The sequence below is a fragment of the Pempheris klunzingeri genome, chromosome 12 (assembly GCF_042242105.1).
Source record: "Pempheris klunzingeri isolate RE-2024b chromosome 12, fPemKlu1.hap1, whole genome shotgun sequence".
NCBI lineage: Eukaryota > Metazoa > Chordata > Actinopteri > Acropomatiformes > Pempheridae > Pempheris > Pempheris klunzingeri.
Window position 1 is genome coordinate 20,934,197 of NC_092023.1, and position 19,283 is coordinate 20,953,479.

The 19,283-nt window shown below is 43.7% G+C and overlaps 1 protein-coding gene across 5 annotated transcripts in view; it reads right to left on the minus strand.

Annotated features, from left to right (window-relative positions):
• The window catches only part of ltbp1 (latent transforming growth factor beta binding protein 1), a 135,177-nt gene extending 116,115 nt beyond the window's left edge, over positions 1 to 19,062 (minus strand). For all 5 annotated transcript variants that reach the window (XM_070840551.1, XM_070840550.1, XM_070840548.1 and 2 more), the window contains exons 1-2: positions 18,475 to 19,062; positions 7,066 to 7,136 (exon numbers count right to left, since the gene is read on the minus strand). In XM_070840551.1, the coding sequence (XP_070696652.1) occupies positions 7,066 to 7,136; positions 18,475 to 18,836 (433 nt within the window). In that variant the 5' untranslated portion in view covers positions 18,837 to 19,062. The remainder of the gene's footprint in view (positions 1 to 7,065; positions 7,137 to 18,474) is intronic.
• Positions 19,063 to 19,283: the final 221 nt, after the last annotated feature.

The window sequence follows — 19,283 nt, forward strand, 5'->3', positions numbered from 1 at the left end:
CATGAAAAGTGGTCACAAAAATGGCGACAAGTGTGGATGACATTGATGTAGAAAAACATGAACTGTCCCTAGCAACAATGGCAAGTTTTGTGTCCACTTTTGTGACGTTGATGGAGCTGCTCACAGCTGATTGGGACAGAAATTGCTAAACAAAATGGCAGCGCAGTCCAACTATTAAGTAACCATGATTCTGTTTGTTTCTTGTCAAACTAGCTTCGTGCCATCGTAGCAGCCATATCCTGTTGACATGTTTTTTGTATTTTCTTGGCATGTCACAGCCTCCAGGTGTGTGTTAAATCTCTTTCTCAGCTGTCTTCAACCCATGAATTCTTTGCATTTCTCTGCCAAAGAGGCTTTTCCTATCTTCAAAAGCAGTGTGCCCTTTCATTGCAAAAAAGGAAAGCCATTAAAATGGGATTGAAAAAACAAAAACAGAGATTTTATCAAGACAAATTGGCCTCTCCTGTTGACATTGACAGTGACCAGTACTGGATATTATCAAATGACATTACTACCTGCAGTGGGCCATTAGCTCTCGTCGCAAGAAATCATTCTATTGTTGGATAAGTAATTCAGAGAACTTGTATCTGCAGTGGTGGTTAAGTGGGGTGAGTGTGGACATCATCCAGACACAATACCCGGTGACAGTCATGTCTTAATCGACTTGACTCCCCCATTGCCCAATGAGCTGAGGTGTTGGGCACATTGCTGTACATTTACTGTGCCTCCCCTTTCACTTTATAACACCTGCATTCAGTGTGGGGCCGTCCAGTGTCAGTGCCGCTGATGAACACAATAATGAGCTGTAATGGGCTTGGCCACTGGGAAATGAGCAGCAAGCCACTTGAGTCAGCAAGTTACCAGGTGTTCTTCCAGCCAGCCCACATGGAAATAAGATGGGCTTTTTTTTTCTTGGTGTGTGTGTGTGGGGTGGGGGGTTGGAGAGGGGTGGGGTTAAGAGAGAAAAAGAGACAGAGACAGAGAGAGCAGCTTAAAAGTAAATTTTCCATGTTATGTCTTTCAATGTGGACAATGGAGATGATTATTCGATTGAGTCAACTGCTAAGTTAGTTGATCAAGAGAAAACTAATTAACTAATCAACGGCAACTAGTTTGATAAATGACAGTGTTTATGTCCTTTTTCAAGCTAAAACTTAAAAACTTTTTTCGGGTTCTCAAATGTGAACATTTGTGGCATTACATACATTGAATATTTTGGGGTTCTGGACTATTAACCAAGACATTTGATGAGCTCAATGATATCTAATGCTTAATGGAACAAACAATTAATCAGTGTATCAAGTAGTGTATCAGTATCAAAAACAATCGTTAGATGCAGCACTAGTGGACTAAAGAATGGATATGGGTGGATGAAAAAATTGCTAATCAATAATATTATGTTGATGGAACAAAAAGGCGGAACATTGCACAGTACACATTGGAATTATCTGTAGTTCTTTTTCATTCATTGACAAAAACAGTAACATGACCTTGCAGAAACAGGAGTTTATGGTCTACCGTTGCCTTGATTGGTTAGTTTGTGTTATTGTGTTGGATCCAAACTAACCATTTAAAAAAACCACAAAGTCACACAATAACACACACTAACCAGTCACAGTACAAATAGACCTTCAACTCCACTGTTCTGCACGGTAACGGAGTGTGATGGCTTTGAACCAAGTGATATAACAGATGTTTGTGGAAAACAAAAAGAATCTTACAGGTCTATCTCTGTAGGGATCCTTACAATCTGAGCCGGCTAGTGGCAAAAACAAGCACGTGTAGTGGACCAGTTTGACAGAAGGATTACATTACAGCCATTGCAGCCTGTTCGCTGCTGTCAGTTATGGTCGTCAACTGGACCAGTTCCAAAACTTCCAAAGCTGTACCCACCAGTCATTTTGAACCCAAAACTATGTAAAAATGATTTAAAAGCACCAAACTTATCCTTTATTTTTTAATTTTATTTTTTATTAGGGCCCGAGCACCAAGCGGTGCGAGGACCCTATTTTGCGTGGGTGAATTGCGTGGGTGAAAAACATGCAAGGGAGGAAAACATGCCAGAACCCAAGAACCAAGAGGTGTACGGACCTCATAGGCCCCGAGCACAAAGGGGATGAAAAAATACGACAAATGCAAAAAACCAGGCGACCAGGGGGCCAAAAACATAGTTGAAATGCAAGGAATTATTATTCTTTTGGTTCTTATCCACAATGAATTGCTAATTTGGGGGCCTGAACATGCACGAAAACTCACCAAAATTTGCACACGCATCAGTGGTGGTGAAAAATTACGTATTTTAAAGGTTTCGTAAATGGGCGTGGCAAAATGGCTCTGTAGCGCCCCCTAATGTCAAGCCCCGGAACAGCGTTTTATGTACGTGTACGAAATTTGGTGGGTTCATGAATCTCTTCAAGACGTACAAAAAAGTCTCTTGGAGGGATGACCTAAACCAAACAGGAAGTCGGCCATATTGGATTTTTCACACAGTTTTTGCCATTTACAGGGGACGTAAATCGAACAAGTCCGAGGGGGTTCAAGCAATCGACTTCAAACTTGGTCAGCTGGTAGAGAAGGCATCAACGATGAAAAGTTATTAAAGGTCTCTACAAAACTTTAACGGTTTGGGCGTGGCGAGCTGTCAAAGTTCAGTGTCTCGCCATGATTCGCAGTCAAACAGGAAGTTGTTAATAACTTGACTGTACATGATCCAATCAGCACCAAACTTGACATGTCTGATGAGAGTCCCGCCCTGAAGACGTCTACATGTCAATATTCACTCACAGTCACAGCGCCACCTGGTGGCAACAGGAAATGCTATGTTTTACATTATGATGGCTCAAGACCAGCCAGTTGATCAGATCCACTTCAAATTTGGTCAGGGAAGCCTCAAAATGTTGATGTTGGTCTGGAGCGAACGCCGTGAGTCTCCGTCAAAAGCTGTTGCCGTGACGACCAGGCGATTTTGATAATAAATTTTCCTTCGCCATGAGCATTAAAAGTGCTGTAACTCCACTGTACAAGGTCCTATCTTCACCAAATTTATACCGTTTGATGACTGTCCGGCTCTGAAGACATGTATATGCCAATTTTGAACCATAGTCATAGCGCCACCTAGTGGCGAGGGGAAGTGCATGTTTTATTCTCGGACGTCTCTCTCTCAGCAGGTTATCCACAGACACCTCAAATTTGGACCAAACATTCTCAAGATGTGGATGATGCAAAGTTATGAAGCTGTTGACATTTCGTCAGACGCTGTCACCATGGCAACGCTGTTCGCCATGAAACAGGAAATTGCTACAACTTCAGTGTACATTATCCAATCTCTTTCAAACTTGTCATGCTTAATAACAGTCCCGGCCTGAAGACATCTAGATGCCAATTACTGACCACAGTCATTCCGCCACCTGGTGGCAACAGGAAGTAACACGTCTATGGCGATGATCATTTGATTTGCACGACATTTTCACAGTGTAGTCAACAATTCATATACTGGAATATAGGACATCATTAGTGGCTGTTCTCTAGAGCCACATAGGGGACACAGGAAGTGACATGTAACTCCTTCACGCACTGTCCAAAATACATGAAAATTCTGAGCCACGTGGAAGGGTCGGAGTCTGGCAACGGGGCTAAGCCCCCGCACGCCTAGACGTGCACGGAGGTGTGAGGGCCCTCCAACGCTGCTTGCAGCTTTAATTTATCATTAAAGTTTACATCTACACAGTTATTGAGGAAAATGCAGTCCATACACCAGTACTTTTCCCTGCTTTCTTCCAGCAAACTAAGAAATTCCACAAATTTACAAAGATGTTTTGTCAGTGACATTACCATGATGTCTTCACTTTGGGCGGATTCAACAAAGCACTATTCTGCCCTGCAATTCAACTCATTCAACTCATTCAATAATCCACCGACATTTAACTTCATCCAGTCTGGAGGAGGAATTGGAATGTCTCCTGATCATTTCTCCTGAATCAGATGAGCTCTGTATAACTGAATCACATGTAGTCAGCGACGGCTGCCAAGAACACAAGCAAACAAAAACAATCTGTGCTCTACAGCAAGTAGAGAGCAAACATCTAACATACATCTGTGTCCATTTCTGTCTTAATTATGGCAGTCAGGGAAGAACACAAGGAACATTCCTGACTAAAAGCTATTAATAACATGAGCTTAAGAGTTTGACTGCTGCACCAATGACAAGTTTGACTTACGCCATTTAAAGAAGGACAAATAGGTCATTGCTTTATCTGTATTATTATGTGTGACTTAACACTGTCAACTATTTAACTTGCTGTTGGTGACACTGGATATTTTGAAGGATATTTTAAGAGCTTTTAAGTCTTCCCATGGCAGAGCCATTAAAAGAGAGCTTGTAAGTGTCCTTGGGCAAGGCACTGAACCCCAAGTTGCTCCTGAAGTATAGCTTCAGTGTGTGAATGTGTATGGAAGAAAACTCTCCTCCAACTTAGATTCCTTCTGTATGAATGATGTGTGAATGGGTGAATGTGAATGTCGTGTAGTCGAAAGGTCTAGAGAGGTGCAACGCAAGTACAGACCATTTACCACATGTTTGAACGTATCAATGAAAGAGTAGAATGTAGTATATAGGTAAGCAGAAAAGTACGAAGCAGCTACACTTTGTGCAACAACACGCCCACAATTCTCCTGATATTCACACACTGGACAATACGCAGACATTGCTCGAGGGAGCTGGCAGGTTTAAATCTGGTGTGAGTGATTCGGACCTTTGCATTCACACATACAGCTCCTCCAGGTAATGTCTACATAAGGTCAGGGTTGCAGTGTGTGTGCGAAAGGGGCCGAAAGCAGAGATAACAAATCCTCATTCAACAATCACATTATTTATATGGTTCACACTTTATGTTCAGGGAAGGACGGTAATTTTCTAAAAACTGATCTAAAATTGTTCTGTCCTTTGGGAAAGAACCACCGCACCACTGTGCTAAATGGAACATTGTTAATTATGCCTGCATTTGTGGGCAGCAGGGTGGTGCATTGGTTAGCACTGCTGCCTCACAGCAAGAAGGTTCCTCCCACGCAGGTTTATTGGTGACTCTAAATTGCCTGTGTGAGTGTGTGCGTGATTGTCTGTCTCTATGTGTTGGCCCTGTGATTGGCTGGCGACCAGTCCAGGGTGTACCTGCCTCTCGCCTGAAGTCAGCTGGGATTGGCTCCAGCTCCCCCACGACCCTGACGGATAGGCAGTATAGGCAATGGATGGATGGATGCCTGTATTTGTCCTACCGTGACATGTCAAAATGTCTTTTGTGAACCTTGATGACTGGATTCACTCACTGAGGCAAAGTAAATATGCCCACATTTCTTTCCTTCACATCAAGTCGAGTTAGTGAATGCTTGATTTGCACCGTTGATTACAAATGCTTACCTTTGAGGGAACAGAGTCCAAAAGTTATTATCTATTAGCTATGTTGTACAATCCATTTTTTATAGAACCCTGCTCTGCTGGGGTATTAACTGCTCCCCAAAATAAGCATGGTTTACAGACATTGTTCCAACGACACATAATTCCACAACCCAAATAGTCCGAAAAATGTCCCATTGGTCCAGACGCCTGCCTGAGACCGACCATGCTGGAGTGTGCAGGCCCTGCTTTCGCTGTCTGCATGAAAGACTCAAGATTGCAGCAAACACTCGTAGCAGCGAGGCAAAGCAACATGGAGATTCCATGTGTGGGGGACTATGGTCAGGGTTTGGCAACATCATGCTTGCTGGAGGCCCAATGCATGAGTGGTCGGCCAGGAATGAATGAGGATTGTTTTCGGACTGCCGGGGTTTCAGAACAGTGGGTCGTCAGAGCAATTGACAGTCCTCATGCAAACTATTAGCGGTGACATGCTACTGGCTGTCTAGCATGTTAGAGCACCACCTGTCCTTACACTAACTTTTTCTAAGGGAAAATGTATGTCAGACACTTCTGCACTGTGCTCCTTGCTGTGGATTAACCACACTGAAGGTGACATACCTCTGATACTATAGTTTAAAGGTCACAGAGTAACATAGTCAGACATTGTCAGACCTATGACTAACAGAAACATGGAGGTCCAGTTGGTCTCCAGAGTACGCGAGCAACCTTTCCCTCCAACAGATGGAGCACTGGAGAAAGGCTTTTTACTTCTTAAATAATAAGCTGGCAAGACCCTGTAAGTAAGAAAGTGATCTTGCCAATGGGTATGGGCCAAGAGGTATAATCAGTTTCAAATGTGTTTCTCTTTTCACTCTGAGACACGTGCTCTTGCCAGTCAGATGGTATAATAAGAGTCTTCTCATGACTCGGCAGGCAGCAAGTGACAAAAAAACACTGTCTAAAGACTGGGCCTCATTCATGAAATGCACAGACTTGACTTAACTTGTGCATATGCACACACTAAAAACTATTGCATCATTTCTCAATATTTTCTCTTTTATGAAATGTTTGTATATGAAAACAAAATGTGTGTGTAGTTGGAACAACTGTGACACTGATATGAACAAATCATTTTTTTGCTCTGTGGAATATTGTACCAAAGCTCAAGTGACACAATAAAATACAATATGTATCAAAGGCCCCAAATGTTGAGAAAATAAAGCACAGTCAACAAAACGAATGTGCAGAGGTAATGTGTTTCCTCCAAATTAAAAGCTTTTTGAATTATCACATTGTGATACTAAACTCTGAGGAAGCAAATTCTGTCTACTGCTGCTGCACAGGGCAGGCACTGTCTGTACAAATTAAATGACAGAATACAATGGCACTGCCAGAATGTGTAGGCACTCTCCCTATGAAGACAGTTAGAGAAATCTGCATATGTAAATATGCCAATTCTACATTCATGACATACAAATACAAGAAGAGATTATGAAGAAGACATATTCAATGAAAGAGGAAAATGTGTGGTGTCGAAACTGTTGTCAAGTATAGGAAAGAACCTGGTGTGGGTGCCTGGAGCACTTTGGCCAGCGCCTGCTGTTCATGTGCAGACAGCGGCTGTGTTAATGTGGAGACACGGCCGTGTTGAAAGGAGTTTACTGTACACTTACGCCTTGTGCATCGCTGTGATCCCTGAGCTTTACTCCATCCATGACAGCACTGCCCTCCACAGACGTTCACCCTGCAAACAGAAAACAAGCAGAAGCAGATGAAACAACCACACAACCACTCAGATACAGACATGAAACTCAACTCCAACAGAGAGGAACACAGGCTCCCTCCCTCCCTCTTCCCTCTACCTGACTGTATCACAAGTAAGTTATTTCAGACTGTACATTAGATGACGGACAGTTATCTCTTCATTCAGATGCCAGCATCAACCCTTTCTGCCCCTGACTGGATGACTGTGAGCCTCGCCGGACTGTCAGTGCTCTTTACTTCTGATCTTTGAACTGGAAGCTGTTTCTGAATACATCTGAGGTCAGAAATGGGCCACATCATGTTTCATTTGATGTCTGCAACACCTATTTAAACGTGCTTTCCACAGGGTTCAGGGGGTTTGAGATACATCATCATCTCCTCTAACTGTGTTCCACCACAGTTATCTAATTTTTGGCACAAATCTGCTGAGTTCCAGCAACTCTCATCAGATGTTTTCCAGACTTGATGCCGTCCCAAACAAAGAGCTCAGGAGATGTGGTTTGGCCTTCTGATACTAAATATGATCGGGAAGGCAGGAATTTTCTGTGACGCTGAAGTTGCTGAGGTGTAGTGTTTTTGTGGTCTGTTTGTTAGCCTTGCAAAGACAACCTGAATCTCACAAGCTTAGTTTCACTACAGCTTTGGTTTGGAAAAGGTCCACAGAGATTTGACTGAGTCTGACTGAGGCTGTTGAAAACTGGACAAACCTACGAACTCGCCTTCATCATCATCATCATCAAGGAGATTGGGTCAGAGCCTAGGGGCCACCAGAGAGGAGGAAGACATGTTTTGTAATTAATTTCAGAGCCTCTGATCTACTATTGACAGTCTGTCACTGATGTTGCCCTCACAGTGTCAAGAAACCTCCTGCTCACTGTGCCCTGAATACTTTATAGTGACAGAAGCAAACTCGAGGGAAACTGGAGGGAGTTGGGAAGGAAAAATCTACTTTATTACACCTAAATAAAGAGGCCATCAATCATGTTATCAGTGTTCATTTCATTAATTTATTGGTGTGCTTTTATTTTATAAAAATCAATTGCAACTTGAATGTAAATGGAAAAAATACTGACACCAAAAAAGGGCAACATTTCTGTTCATTGTGCCCTGAAGAGTTAAGACGAGATGATGTAGTCGCTCTACTGGTGGACAACAGGACGCCGCAAAGCGTCTTTTCTATTTACAGCGGTCTGACTGCTGTTGTTTCTTCTACTTGAAAGTCTCTCTTTCCAGAATGGCCCTGATCACCGCTGCTCCTTGTTAGGCAGCCAGTCATATATTAGATGGGGCAAGAGCTTCGTGGCTCATCACACTGGTAACCAAGAAAATGGAGGAGAAGCTTGTTCTGGATGTGTCCATCTATCTGGAGACAGAAACTACCACAAGAGACAGAAAAGCCAATTATAGGAGCCAGACACTGGATGTTGCTGCTGAGTGCTGAGCTTTTATCACCCTGCACACTGTTAGCTTGTTGTTAGCTGTGTAGCCAACCTCCTAAGAACCACAAAAGAGGGTTAGGGTAAGGGTAAGGGTTAACTTAATGCTCTAAAGCGTTAAATAAGATACCTCGCTAATGTCTATCCAGACAAAGAACGAGGTCAAAATCCATCAGCTGGTGCTTATGGTGAAAAAAACCATCAGACAAATGGTTACAAATATAAATAGCAAAGGGGGCATACTAGTCTCTCTCAGGGGCAGGTCAGTGCTTCACCCCACCATCTGTATGGACACGGTCCTCACCATCCAAACCCTTCATAAAGCCTTTCCTATAATTCATCACACAGTGCATTGACAGAGGAGCCCTTCACAGGCCGATCATATGACTATCACATCTGTGACATCAGTAATGTCAGATGAGATTATTTTGTACAACCAACAAGGAAATGGCCATAAAGGATTGCTGTGTTGTAGATATGTGCAGAACATAAATAGGACCTGTGAAGGAAATATGACTGGACAGCACTTCTAACAAAAACTTCATTCAGCCATTCGGTCAATAAGTCAGTAAACACACCTTTGTTCATTCACCTTAATGCACAACCATTACATTTGCACAGTATCACATGACACAATGACCAAATTAAGTTACATTTCACGACTCTATTTCTGACCATGAAGCTCATCTCTGTCACAGACGCCTGGTCCCCAGAGCTGGGAGGAGGGTTGTGAAGGAGGACCAGCTGAAACACATTGACCCACTGATACCAGCAACAAACGCTGCTTTGACCTGTGTCATGGTCAGTCTGAGCGATGGGGGAGGGCTGTTTATGTGTCTGCTCCAACACTTGAGAGTCAGCTGTGAAACAGCACTGCTGTCCATCTCTTACAAGTGATTCAGTTAAAAAATCTTCCTGTGAACATTTCCACGTAGCTTTTTACATCGAACTCATTTAGGGATGACACAGACAAAGACAACATTCCAAGGAAAAGTCATGGGGGCCATTCAATTCAGAGCAACAGTGTGAGTGTTTTATTGATCCTAATTATACGCTGCTTTACAAGCAGCATCTGTTGCACATATACCTAATGCTCCATCGGGCATTGCACGGTCAGAACACAGGGCTCCTCTCTGTCCCAGAGTTCAAAAGAACTCTGGAATAACCCCCCTGCTGACATCAGACAGTCTGACTCCACTGAGGCCTTTAAATCTAAACTTATTTTTTCACTTTAACTTTCAGTTACTGTTGAATTAGAATTTAATATGACCATAGAATGTTTCAGGCCTTCTCAAATAAAGTTACTCTCTCCTCATGAGAGTGAACAGAATATGTCAATCTGACCTCCAGAATGTACCAGACAGACCTTGATTGTAGTGCTTTTGTTGTGCAAAACATATTCTGAAGTTTGATTATAGATACACGCCTTGCAACCAACATCCAACTGTTAGATTACCATAACATCACTACAGGAACGTGCTATCTGTGACGCACGAACCTAAACAGTTAACCAGAAATGGTTACGTACTTTATGATATCCAACAAGCATTTAAACATGAGATGTTTGGAAACAGAAACAGAGACGGGACAGAAACAGGACAGGACACACCAGAGGGACACACACACGAGAGGGGGCTCCTCTGACCGGCCCCTCGGGGTCCGTCATGAGCCCAGCGCTGCGAGTACTTTACCTGTGACCTGTGACCAGAATAAACTGCTTGTGAGACCAGACTGAAAAACCTCCGTTGAGTTCTTGAGCTGTCAATATAAGAACCGGCCGAAAAAGTTTCTAACAATTTGGTGCCGTGACCCGGATTGGCAGACTCTGAGATGGTCTCCTGTTGAGGAGATAATGGTAAGCAGAAAACCTTTTGAGATAGAATTTCTGCATATTGGCTACATTTAAATCAAAGTTGTCTGAATAATGTTGTTCCTCCAACCGCTAAAATTTTAATCAAGCTGAATACAACAGAATTGCATTGAAATATTGTTTGGTCACATGTAAAGTGCAAAATCACATAGTCTCATGTGAGGGAAAAGAGAATAAGTGTCCAAGCACAGCTAATCTGACCTGATAAGGGACATAGAACTCACTGGGTAAATAACCATTGAGAGTTGTCTCCCAGAATTTTAGAGCAGGACATTTTGCTTTTCTCTCACTGTATATAAGTGTATATATTTTCCGGGTAGCTACCGATGCCGCAAGGGCGATGCCGCTGATGAGAGTGATGCCACTGATGAGAGTGAGGAATTTTTAAAAATAAATAAAAAATTAAAAAAATAAAAAATAAAAAATAAAAATAAATAAATAAGTAAATAAAATGAAAATAATAAACAAACAAGGACACAGGGACAAGTTTGTTATTTTCCATGACAATGTGGGCAGTTTCCTGCCTGGATGATATTGTAACTGAATAACAGGACACATAAACTAAGATGTCTCAGAGTCACTGTGAATTAAAACGAGTGATAAGACTGGGAGAACCCCCAGCAAACAAGCGCACAGACTAATAGAATCTGTGTAGAAGCTTCTTGTTTGGGTCCTCACTCGGGCAATCACCGACTCTGTGAAAACACGTATACAACTTTTTCACCATGTCACACAAAGCTGTCAGATATGGCAGCAAGGACAACAGCAGGGTACAACCCCTACAAACAAATGATCCACATAACCCCTGATGACAAGTCACAGAGGGAATCGTGTGTGCAGAACATTAAAGAACTACAGAGTAACTCTCTTCTCTGTTGCTGAACCCCCCTGCTTGGATGATGTTTTAACTGAATGAGGTGTTTGGCATTGATCAGTCACTACTGATTGGGGATCCCAACACCTGATCCAGGTCAACAAGCAGCTCTGTCGGGGCAATGGATTACTAAGGGGACAATTTGGTTTGGGCGTTTCAGAATTACTGTGAATTAAAACGAGTGGTGAGACTGGGGGAAACCCTACCGATCAAGCACTAAGACTGGTAAGAGTCTGTGTGGAAGCTTCTTGATTAGGTCCACACTTGGGCACGGGGCACTGTGCCATTCACTGATTCTGTACAGATACGCATACAATATTTCACTATGTTAAAGCGAATGAATAAACGATAAAAACAAGCATGGAGAGATAAAGGACTGGACCTTAAGAGAGGTCAACAAGCTCAATTGGTTCCCACCCCCTTGGGAGGGACCCCACATGGTAGCAAAGGCTGCCTCACACTAAAGAGAGGACTGACAGACAAACTGAATGACTGGATCCATGAGACCCACTGTTCCCTGACACAAGGCCTAAAAAGACAGGACGTTGACTGAGGTTCAGACTGACTTAAGAACATCTACACCTGACCTAAGACTCTACTACTGACCCTGATCCTGGGGACGACCTCCCACCACCACTATCACACCCAAAGAAGTACATTTAACCTTTACTAGAACTCACACACCCACATAGATGCAATTGACATTCTCAGAGGTGTGCCTGATGAATATAAATTAGCCGACATGTTGGTTGTGAATAATTTCTCTACTGGTGGGTCACTATAAACAAAAATGTGGACATGATTAACTAAGTCCACTCTGATATACTACAAAAATGACCCTGGATTTTCTTTTAGCAGAAAGAGGTGGTGTTTGTACTTTATTTGATAAAACATTTGGCACATGAAAAACAATTCAATTCAATTCAATTCAATTTTATTTGTATAGCCCAATATCACAACAGAGTGTCTCATAGTGCTTTACAAAGTTCACTGAAATAAACAAGTGTAAGCGAACAAACAATCTAATAAAAACACTAATTAGCTCTATCTTTATCTAGTCTAGTCTGTGGTTGCAGTAACTCTTTCAGTAACTCTGTGATTGCTGCTGTACTCCTTGCATCAGGCACCTCTAAAATGTATTACAGCTTCCATCAATGATAAATTTCCACCACCTCTTTATTAATTACTCCACCATTCTAATGAAGCTCTTCCACAGATTTCTCTCTCAGGATGAAGAGGATCCCGCCCTTGGCTGCACACACCATAAACTGCTAACATTTAATACATACCCATATACAGCTATCCACACACTTAGAGGCGTGATACTTATAGATGTTGTTGCTTATTGTGCTTTTTACAGAGTTGCTACCAGTTGAGATGTGAGGGTTATACACTCCTGGGAAAGAGGTTCTGTTCCTGGTACAAAGATGTTTTCTCCTGGAAGAAAGGTTTTGCTTGCTGCCTAGATACATGGTTCAATCACTTTGTTTAGAAATTTCCACATGCACTGTGCAAGGAAGACTGCTTGCTGCTATTAACTGCAATTTAAGACCAGCTTACACATATTTGCCCACATATAGGTCACATTAATCTGCACTGCCTTTCCTACATATTGTATATTGATGTAGTAAAGGTATACCAAAAAGGGACGCCGACAAGTCTCCCATGTAATTGTGCTGCTTTCTGATGTGGTTGGTTGTTTGCAGATTGGGGCCCTGCTAGACGACTCGCTGCTGAAGAATACAGCACAATACACACAACATTCCTACTTCTTATTGGATTGACATGATAAAATCATGTCAAAAGGGAAATTGTTGAATTAGAATTTAATATGACCATAGAATGTTTCAGGCCTTCTCAAATAAAGTTACTCTCTCCTCATGAGAGTGAACAGAATATGTCAATCTGACCTCCAGAATGTACCAGACAGACCTTGATTGTAGTGCTTTTGTTGTGCAAAACATATTCTGAAGTTTGATTATAGATACACGCCTTGCAACCAACATCCAACTGTTGGATTACCATAACATCACTACAGGAACGTGCTATCTGTGACGCACGAACCTAAACAGTTAACCAGAAATGGTTACGTACTTTATGATATCCAACAAGCATTTAAACATGAGATGTTTGGAAACAGAAACAGAGACGGGACAGAAACAGGACAGGACACACCAGAGGGACACACACACGAGAGGGGGCTCCTCTGACCGGCCCCTCGGGGTCCGTCATGAGCCCAGCGCTGCGAGTACTTTACCTGTGACCTGTGACCAGAATAAACTGCTTGTGAGACCAGACTGAAAAACCTCCGTTGAGTTCTTGAGCTGTCAATATAAGAACCGGACGAAAAAGTTTCTAACAGTTACTGCTTATTGTTTGATTGATTCAGGCCTCACACCCAGAGCCATCGTCCGTCCAGTGGGGCGATCTCAGGCTCAATGAATCTCTTAACCCTGGTGCTTGTAATCCATGTTGTCCTGTTGACGATAATAAAAAAGCTCTGTAAGTCCACCCCCTCCCTCTCTGTTCCTTTGTGTGGCCTGTCCTCCTCCAGGTTTCCATGGTGGGGAGGAGGTAGTGTGGCTCTGGTCTGTTTCTTACAACTGAGGATGTTCAAAGTCGTCCTGGAACCACATTCTCAACTTCTAATCTACATGTACCACGAGTTCTGTCTTTGGATTTACTCTGATTGTCAAGGCAGAAGGATCCCTCCTCTGCAGCCCCCCAGGGGGCTTTATGGTACAGACCATAGAGCTGTTTTGCTGGAACTCTCTTCAGTGTAACAAAGGACACACACACACACACACACACACGAACACACACACACTTTTCTTGGTAATGTTTCTGATAAGAGCCATTTGCTTCTGGAGCAACAGCAGCTGAACTGTATTCACTAATCACACATCAGAAGGTTCTGGTGGAACAGCTGAGGTCACGCTGCCGGACCACACACAGCCGGGTGGCCTCTTGGTATTCTACTCGTTGTTTTCCCTCTTCTCGTTCTCACTGAAAAACTCTGTGCATGACTGAAATGCAATTGGCCCAACCGGATAACAAACCCAATAGGTGAGGGTACGACTGACTCACAGTAATGGTTGGTTAAAACGTAAAAAAAGAACAATGAACTCAGCTGCTTCAGCCACTGGCCAGCAGAAAAAGGCTGTAGAGAACAGTCCATCTCACCACACCAGTATTTTCTCCTCTTCCTTCCATCCTGCTTTCTTTCATTTCATGCAATCTTCCCTCCCTGTTTTCCCTCCCCCTCCGGTGACACAGTGGGGGAGCCACTGCAGAGAGCTCCAGCAGAACAACATAGAGTCATCAGATAAACAAGTTGAACACCAGGCTCAACTTTTGCTACAACATGACGTCACCCAGCAAAGCAGAGCGGTGCCTGAGAGCACACTATAGTCTTTCACTGTGTTTGCTACATGCCCACCATTGTGTAATATGTTCTCAGTATTTTTTTCCCAATTTTAAATAATAAATCTATCACTCCGTCTGTGTCTACTGCAGAGTGAATGGTGTGGTGTGACTAAACTAACACATTTGGACATCATTCTTATGCTTTGGGGAATATATCCAGACATGTATAGTGGCTGTTCTTTGCATATCATAGCAGACTGGACCGATGGCCGATGGCCTCAGTGCCCTTCTAGAATGATACAGGCAGTTTAGTGGAATCAAATATTTAAGCAAGCGTTTACCTATTTGGGCTGGAGGGGAGTCAGAGTATCACCTGTGGTCGTGTGCTCTTTGAATGGCGCCAGCGTCAAACAGTGGAAAAACTGCATCTAAGTCCAGTTTCTTTAATAGTGACTTGACTTAAATGCTCACAAATTCATTTTGCTTCTTGGTCACCATGTGAACTCTCTCAATGAACAGGCCTTGTTCTATCAGTGCCTACTAGTTAGTACAGTAACTGCTGCATAGCCTGCCTCAAGCACTTCTACATACCGGGTGAGTTCATTGTGTTGAACTTTGAACCAAGCTGACTGATCTTAGGGGGGGGGCAGCCAGTCACAGTTGATCACTCCTTTGACTTTAAGATGAAAAACTAATGACTTGTCTTCGTACATGTCTTGAAATGTACAACAACAAAGTGTCTTCTTATCAAGAACAATAAAAAAAAAGACAGATTCTGTAGGAGTCACAGAAATGTAGCAACCTACTGCTAGCAACACTAGCACTGTAGCGCTTCAGTACGGCGCCACCAGGAGGTCCCGAGTGGTAAATAACAGGCCAACCAAAACACGGTGCTATAACATGAACATGCCTTACTGATAAAGTTGCAACTCTTCCACGACAGGAAACCAACACACCTTCTCATGAAGAACTTCTGACGACACAGAATAGGCCTTGAAACGTGTTCACCACTTTGAACAAAAAAGCCTCATACAGCACTGACAGGACGATGTGTCCACCTGCACAGAAACTGTGACCCGAGCGTCCAACCATTCAGGAGAGAGTGTAAACTAGCAGCACAGACGACAAGTTAGATTTTATCATGATCCTTATCATACATTCCATTCCATATCAAACTATGACATATTCACTTCCCAATAGACCTTCAGGCCAGTGCTGCTCTTCTGTGTTTGGGTTTGTAGACACCAATAACTCCATAAGAACCTTCCCATTTAAAAGGACACAGGCCAGACAAATCATTTTCATATGCGATTTATTATTGAACTATCTGTTCTAATCTGCTCTGCAACGGACTAAAATGCAGCTCATTACTTTCCCCAATCTGGAGATCTCCAGAGTGCTGATAAAGCATGATGCCAGCACGTGTTGGGGGGGGTCGTGGGATTCTCAAAAGACTGACTCACATTTCTGTGATATTCAAGCTGAATATCCAGATTCACTTTCCCATCAACCCCATTTAATAATGTAATAGGCCTGTATGAACCTGGAGCAACAGTACATTTCTCTATGAATCCATCTATTTTAATACAGCTGTGCATTTTTCACAAGGTTTCACAGGAGGTTTGTTTGTGCAAACGCCATGCTGCCAGAGAAATGAGCACTAACTTGCTGTTCATATTGATGGAAGCATTACAAATATCAAGTGGTGAGTTCTGCTGTGTTCTTGCTTGCACGGTTCACTCTACTTTGGCTGCAGCAATGCACTTCTTGGCATAAACTTCGATGTCGTTTAGTTTCAGGAACTGTCTTCCTTGTTGAACTGACTGTACAATTCTTAAACTTTCTTTTGTTTGTAACACTGCTGCCGTCCTCGTGGAGCTCTGTGTGTCAGTGTTCATGTCAGTGTTCATGACGGATTTGCTTTGAGCATTTCTGGTTAATTGTGGAAGTGTAGTGGAAGAAATATGGGCTTGACCACATGCACACGTTTTAAGTTGATTGAAGGGAAAGTGTGTGTGTTATATATAGTTTTGAATTTTTCATTAGATTTTATCTTGTTTTTTTACTTTTTTCAATTCCGTTTAGTTTCTGGTAGTTTCCAGAGAGGGTCTGCTCCATTCACTCCAGTTTCTGTTCTTTAACAATGTTTTGGTTTAGTTTTTATTAGTTTGTTGTTTTTTTAATTATTTCTTATAATATGGGAGATATTTGTCAGGGGCAGATTACTTTACACTTAGTGAAGGCAGTCATGTAGACATCCCAGCTCAGTAAACAGACTTATTGTGCCTCTTCAGGCTGGTTGTGTTGACTTTTCAAACTTAACTGACTAAGAGCATCACTACACACATTTCTTGTAAATCTTTATTTTAGTTTAGTTTGGTTTGTAAGTACACAATATCGCTTCAGTTAGTTCATGTTTTTTTCAGAACCTAGTTTAAGTTGTTCTTTAGTAAACTATAAAAATCTTTGTGCGTGCACAGATTATACGTCAGTTCTGTTTTTGTGTGCATGTAAACTTTTGGTATGGATCATGTACATATAACAAGCCCCCTGGCATTGTGCATGCTGGCTCATGGTCATCTTGTCATGTCCCACTGGGAGATCCATGTGAAGATGAGTAACACCAGTGCTTTTCCTACTGGGACAACTCAAAATGTCTGCTGCGATACAAAGGCCATTACAGCTTCGCTCAGGCTCAAGCTGTGTGGAGTTATGAGAGAATTACAAGGTCACAAAACCGGCAAACCAGGAGGACTGACTGACCTCTCCACCCAGACAGGTGCAACAAAGAAACATCAAGCCACAGAGACCCCCACACGCCTCAGGTGGGGGGTCAGGAGGCCGTGTGAATGGAGACACCTGTGTGGGTAGAACACAAGCCATTGTTACTGCTACATGTAGAGCAGCTCACTGTGTCGCAGTATTCTACTAATTCAGTTAGTGAGCAGGAGCCTCCTCATCTGAAACCAAAGATCATAGATATACAACTACCAGCCTCCTCTCTACGGCTGATACTGTGTGAGTTGGGAAAGCGGTTAATAATAATCATTATTTACATTATTGATTATTCTCTCAGTTATTTTCCAGATTCATCTCTCAGTTATTTGGTGATGAAAATGGCACAACATGTCAATCAGTGTTTCCAAAAGCCCGACGTCCTCAAATGTCTGGTTTGTCTACAGAAACATTCAGTTCACTGTCAGCAGAACCAGGAAAGGTTCACACTGAAGAAACTGAAGTTGGAGAATTTGTACATTTTCTTCCTAAAATTACAGCTTAAGTTAATTAAGTTAAGTTGGAAACTAATGAATCAATTATTATCAGTTGGTTAACTCATGTAGACAGTTTGTATTGTATCCATGCTGTTGCAGCTCACTGCATGCTATCCACCATGTGCAATTAGATAATACCATCAGTGTTCACTGAATCCAACACACGGAGGGCTGAGCAGGTCAGACGGGTTGACCTGCACAGTGAGTGTGCAAACACTCTGAATGAACACTGCCTGCTCCGATTAGCGAGGATGACATGTCAGCAGCTGGTCACAATGGGACACCAGTGTGCTTGAGCACCCTGAAGGAGGAACCAAAGAGGTTCACCCACTTTTCCTTTGCAAATGAGGAGCGTGTGTGAGGCTCGGTGAGGCTCGGTGAGGCTGAGGTGGTGCCGCCTGGCCCCGCAGTGCCTCGGCTGTCTAATGCTGCCAGGAAGTCAATGCATTAGTTCTCCCAGCAGCCTGTGCTCCCCTCAGTCACCCTCCACACTTTCTTACCCAGACAGCTTCAGGAGCTGCTTGTGCTCCGCTCCGCTCCGCTGCTGCGGGCTGGACAGCGGGACTGGAGCCGCCTGGTTCCCCATCCTGCGGGTCCGGACCTGGCCGCCGAAGTTGGCGCTGAGCTCCACGTTGTACGTGCTGGGCTGCCCCGCCGCGCCGCGCCGCGTCGAGATGGAGCTGACTCTGACCGCGCCGTCCGCCCCGGGCCCCGGCCCCGGCCCCGGCCCGGGCCCCGGCCCCGGCTGCAGCACGTACAGCCTCCTGAAGCCGCTCTGGCTCTGCTGCTGCTCCGCTGACACACGCACCGGGGACAGAAACAAGCCGAGCGACAGCAAGAGGCCCCATTTAATCCAAGCCATGTCCGCAGCCAGGACGAAGCACAGGGAGAAGTTGTGGGAGAAAAAGAGGAAGACTGGAGACTCCTTGGAAAAGTTGTTACGAGGAAGACACGTTCGAACTCCTGAGCATATTCCTGGAAGAGCAGAGCTCCGCGCCGCTGAGGGAGGCACAGCACCCGAGGAAACCCGCCGGCCTCACTGCGAAGGCTTGGGAATAAAAGTGGGCATGTAAGGCTGGCCGTGTTCCCTGGGTGTGTGTGTGTGTGTGTGTGTGCGTGTGTGAGTGTGTGTGTCTGCAGCGTGGAGCGGGTCTGACTGCACAACTCCACCAAAGTTTCTCTGTTGGAGGTGAACTGTGTCAGCGCGCGAGCAGCCAGCCTCCAGACGTGACGTCAGGGGTGGGGTGGGGGGGGGTACGCTTCTTGGGGCCCAAACCAAATCCCCCACCCACTCACAGGCATTGTTCAG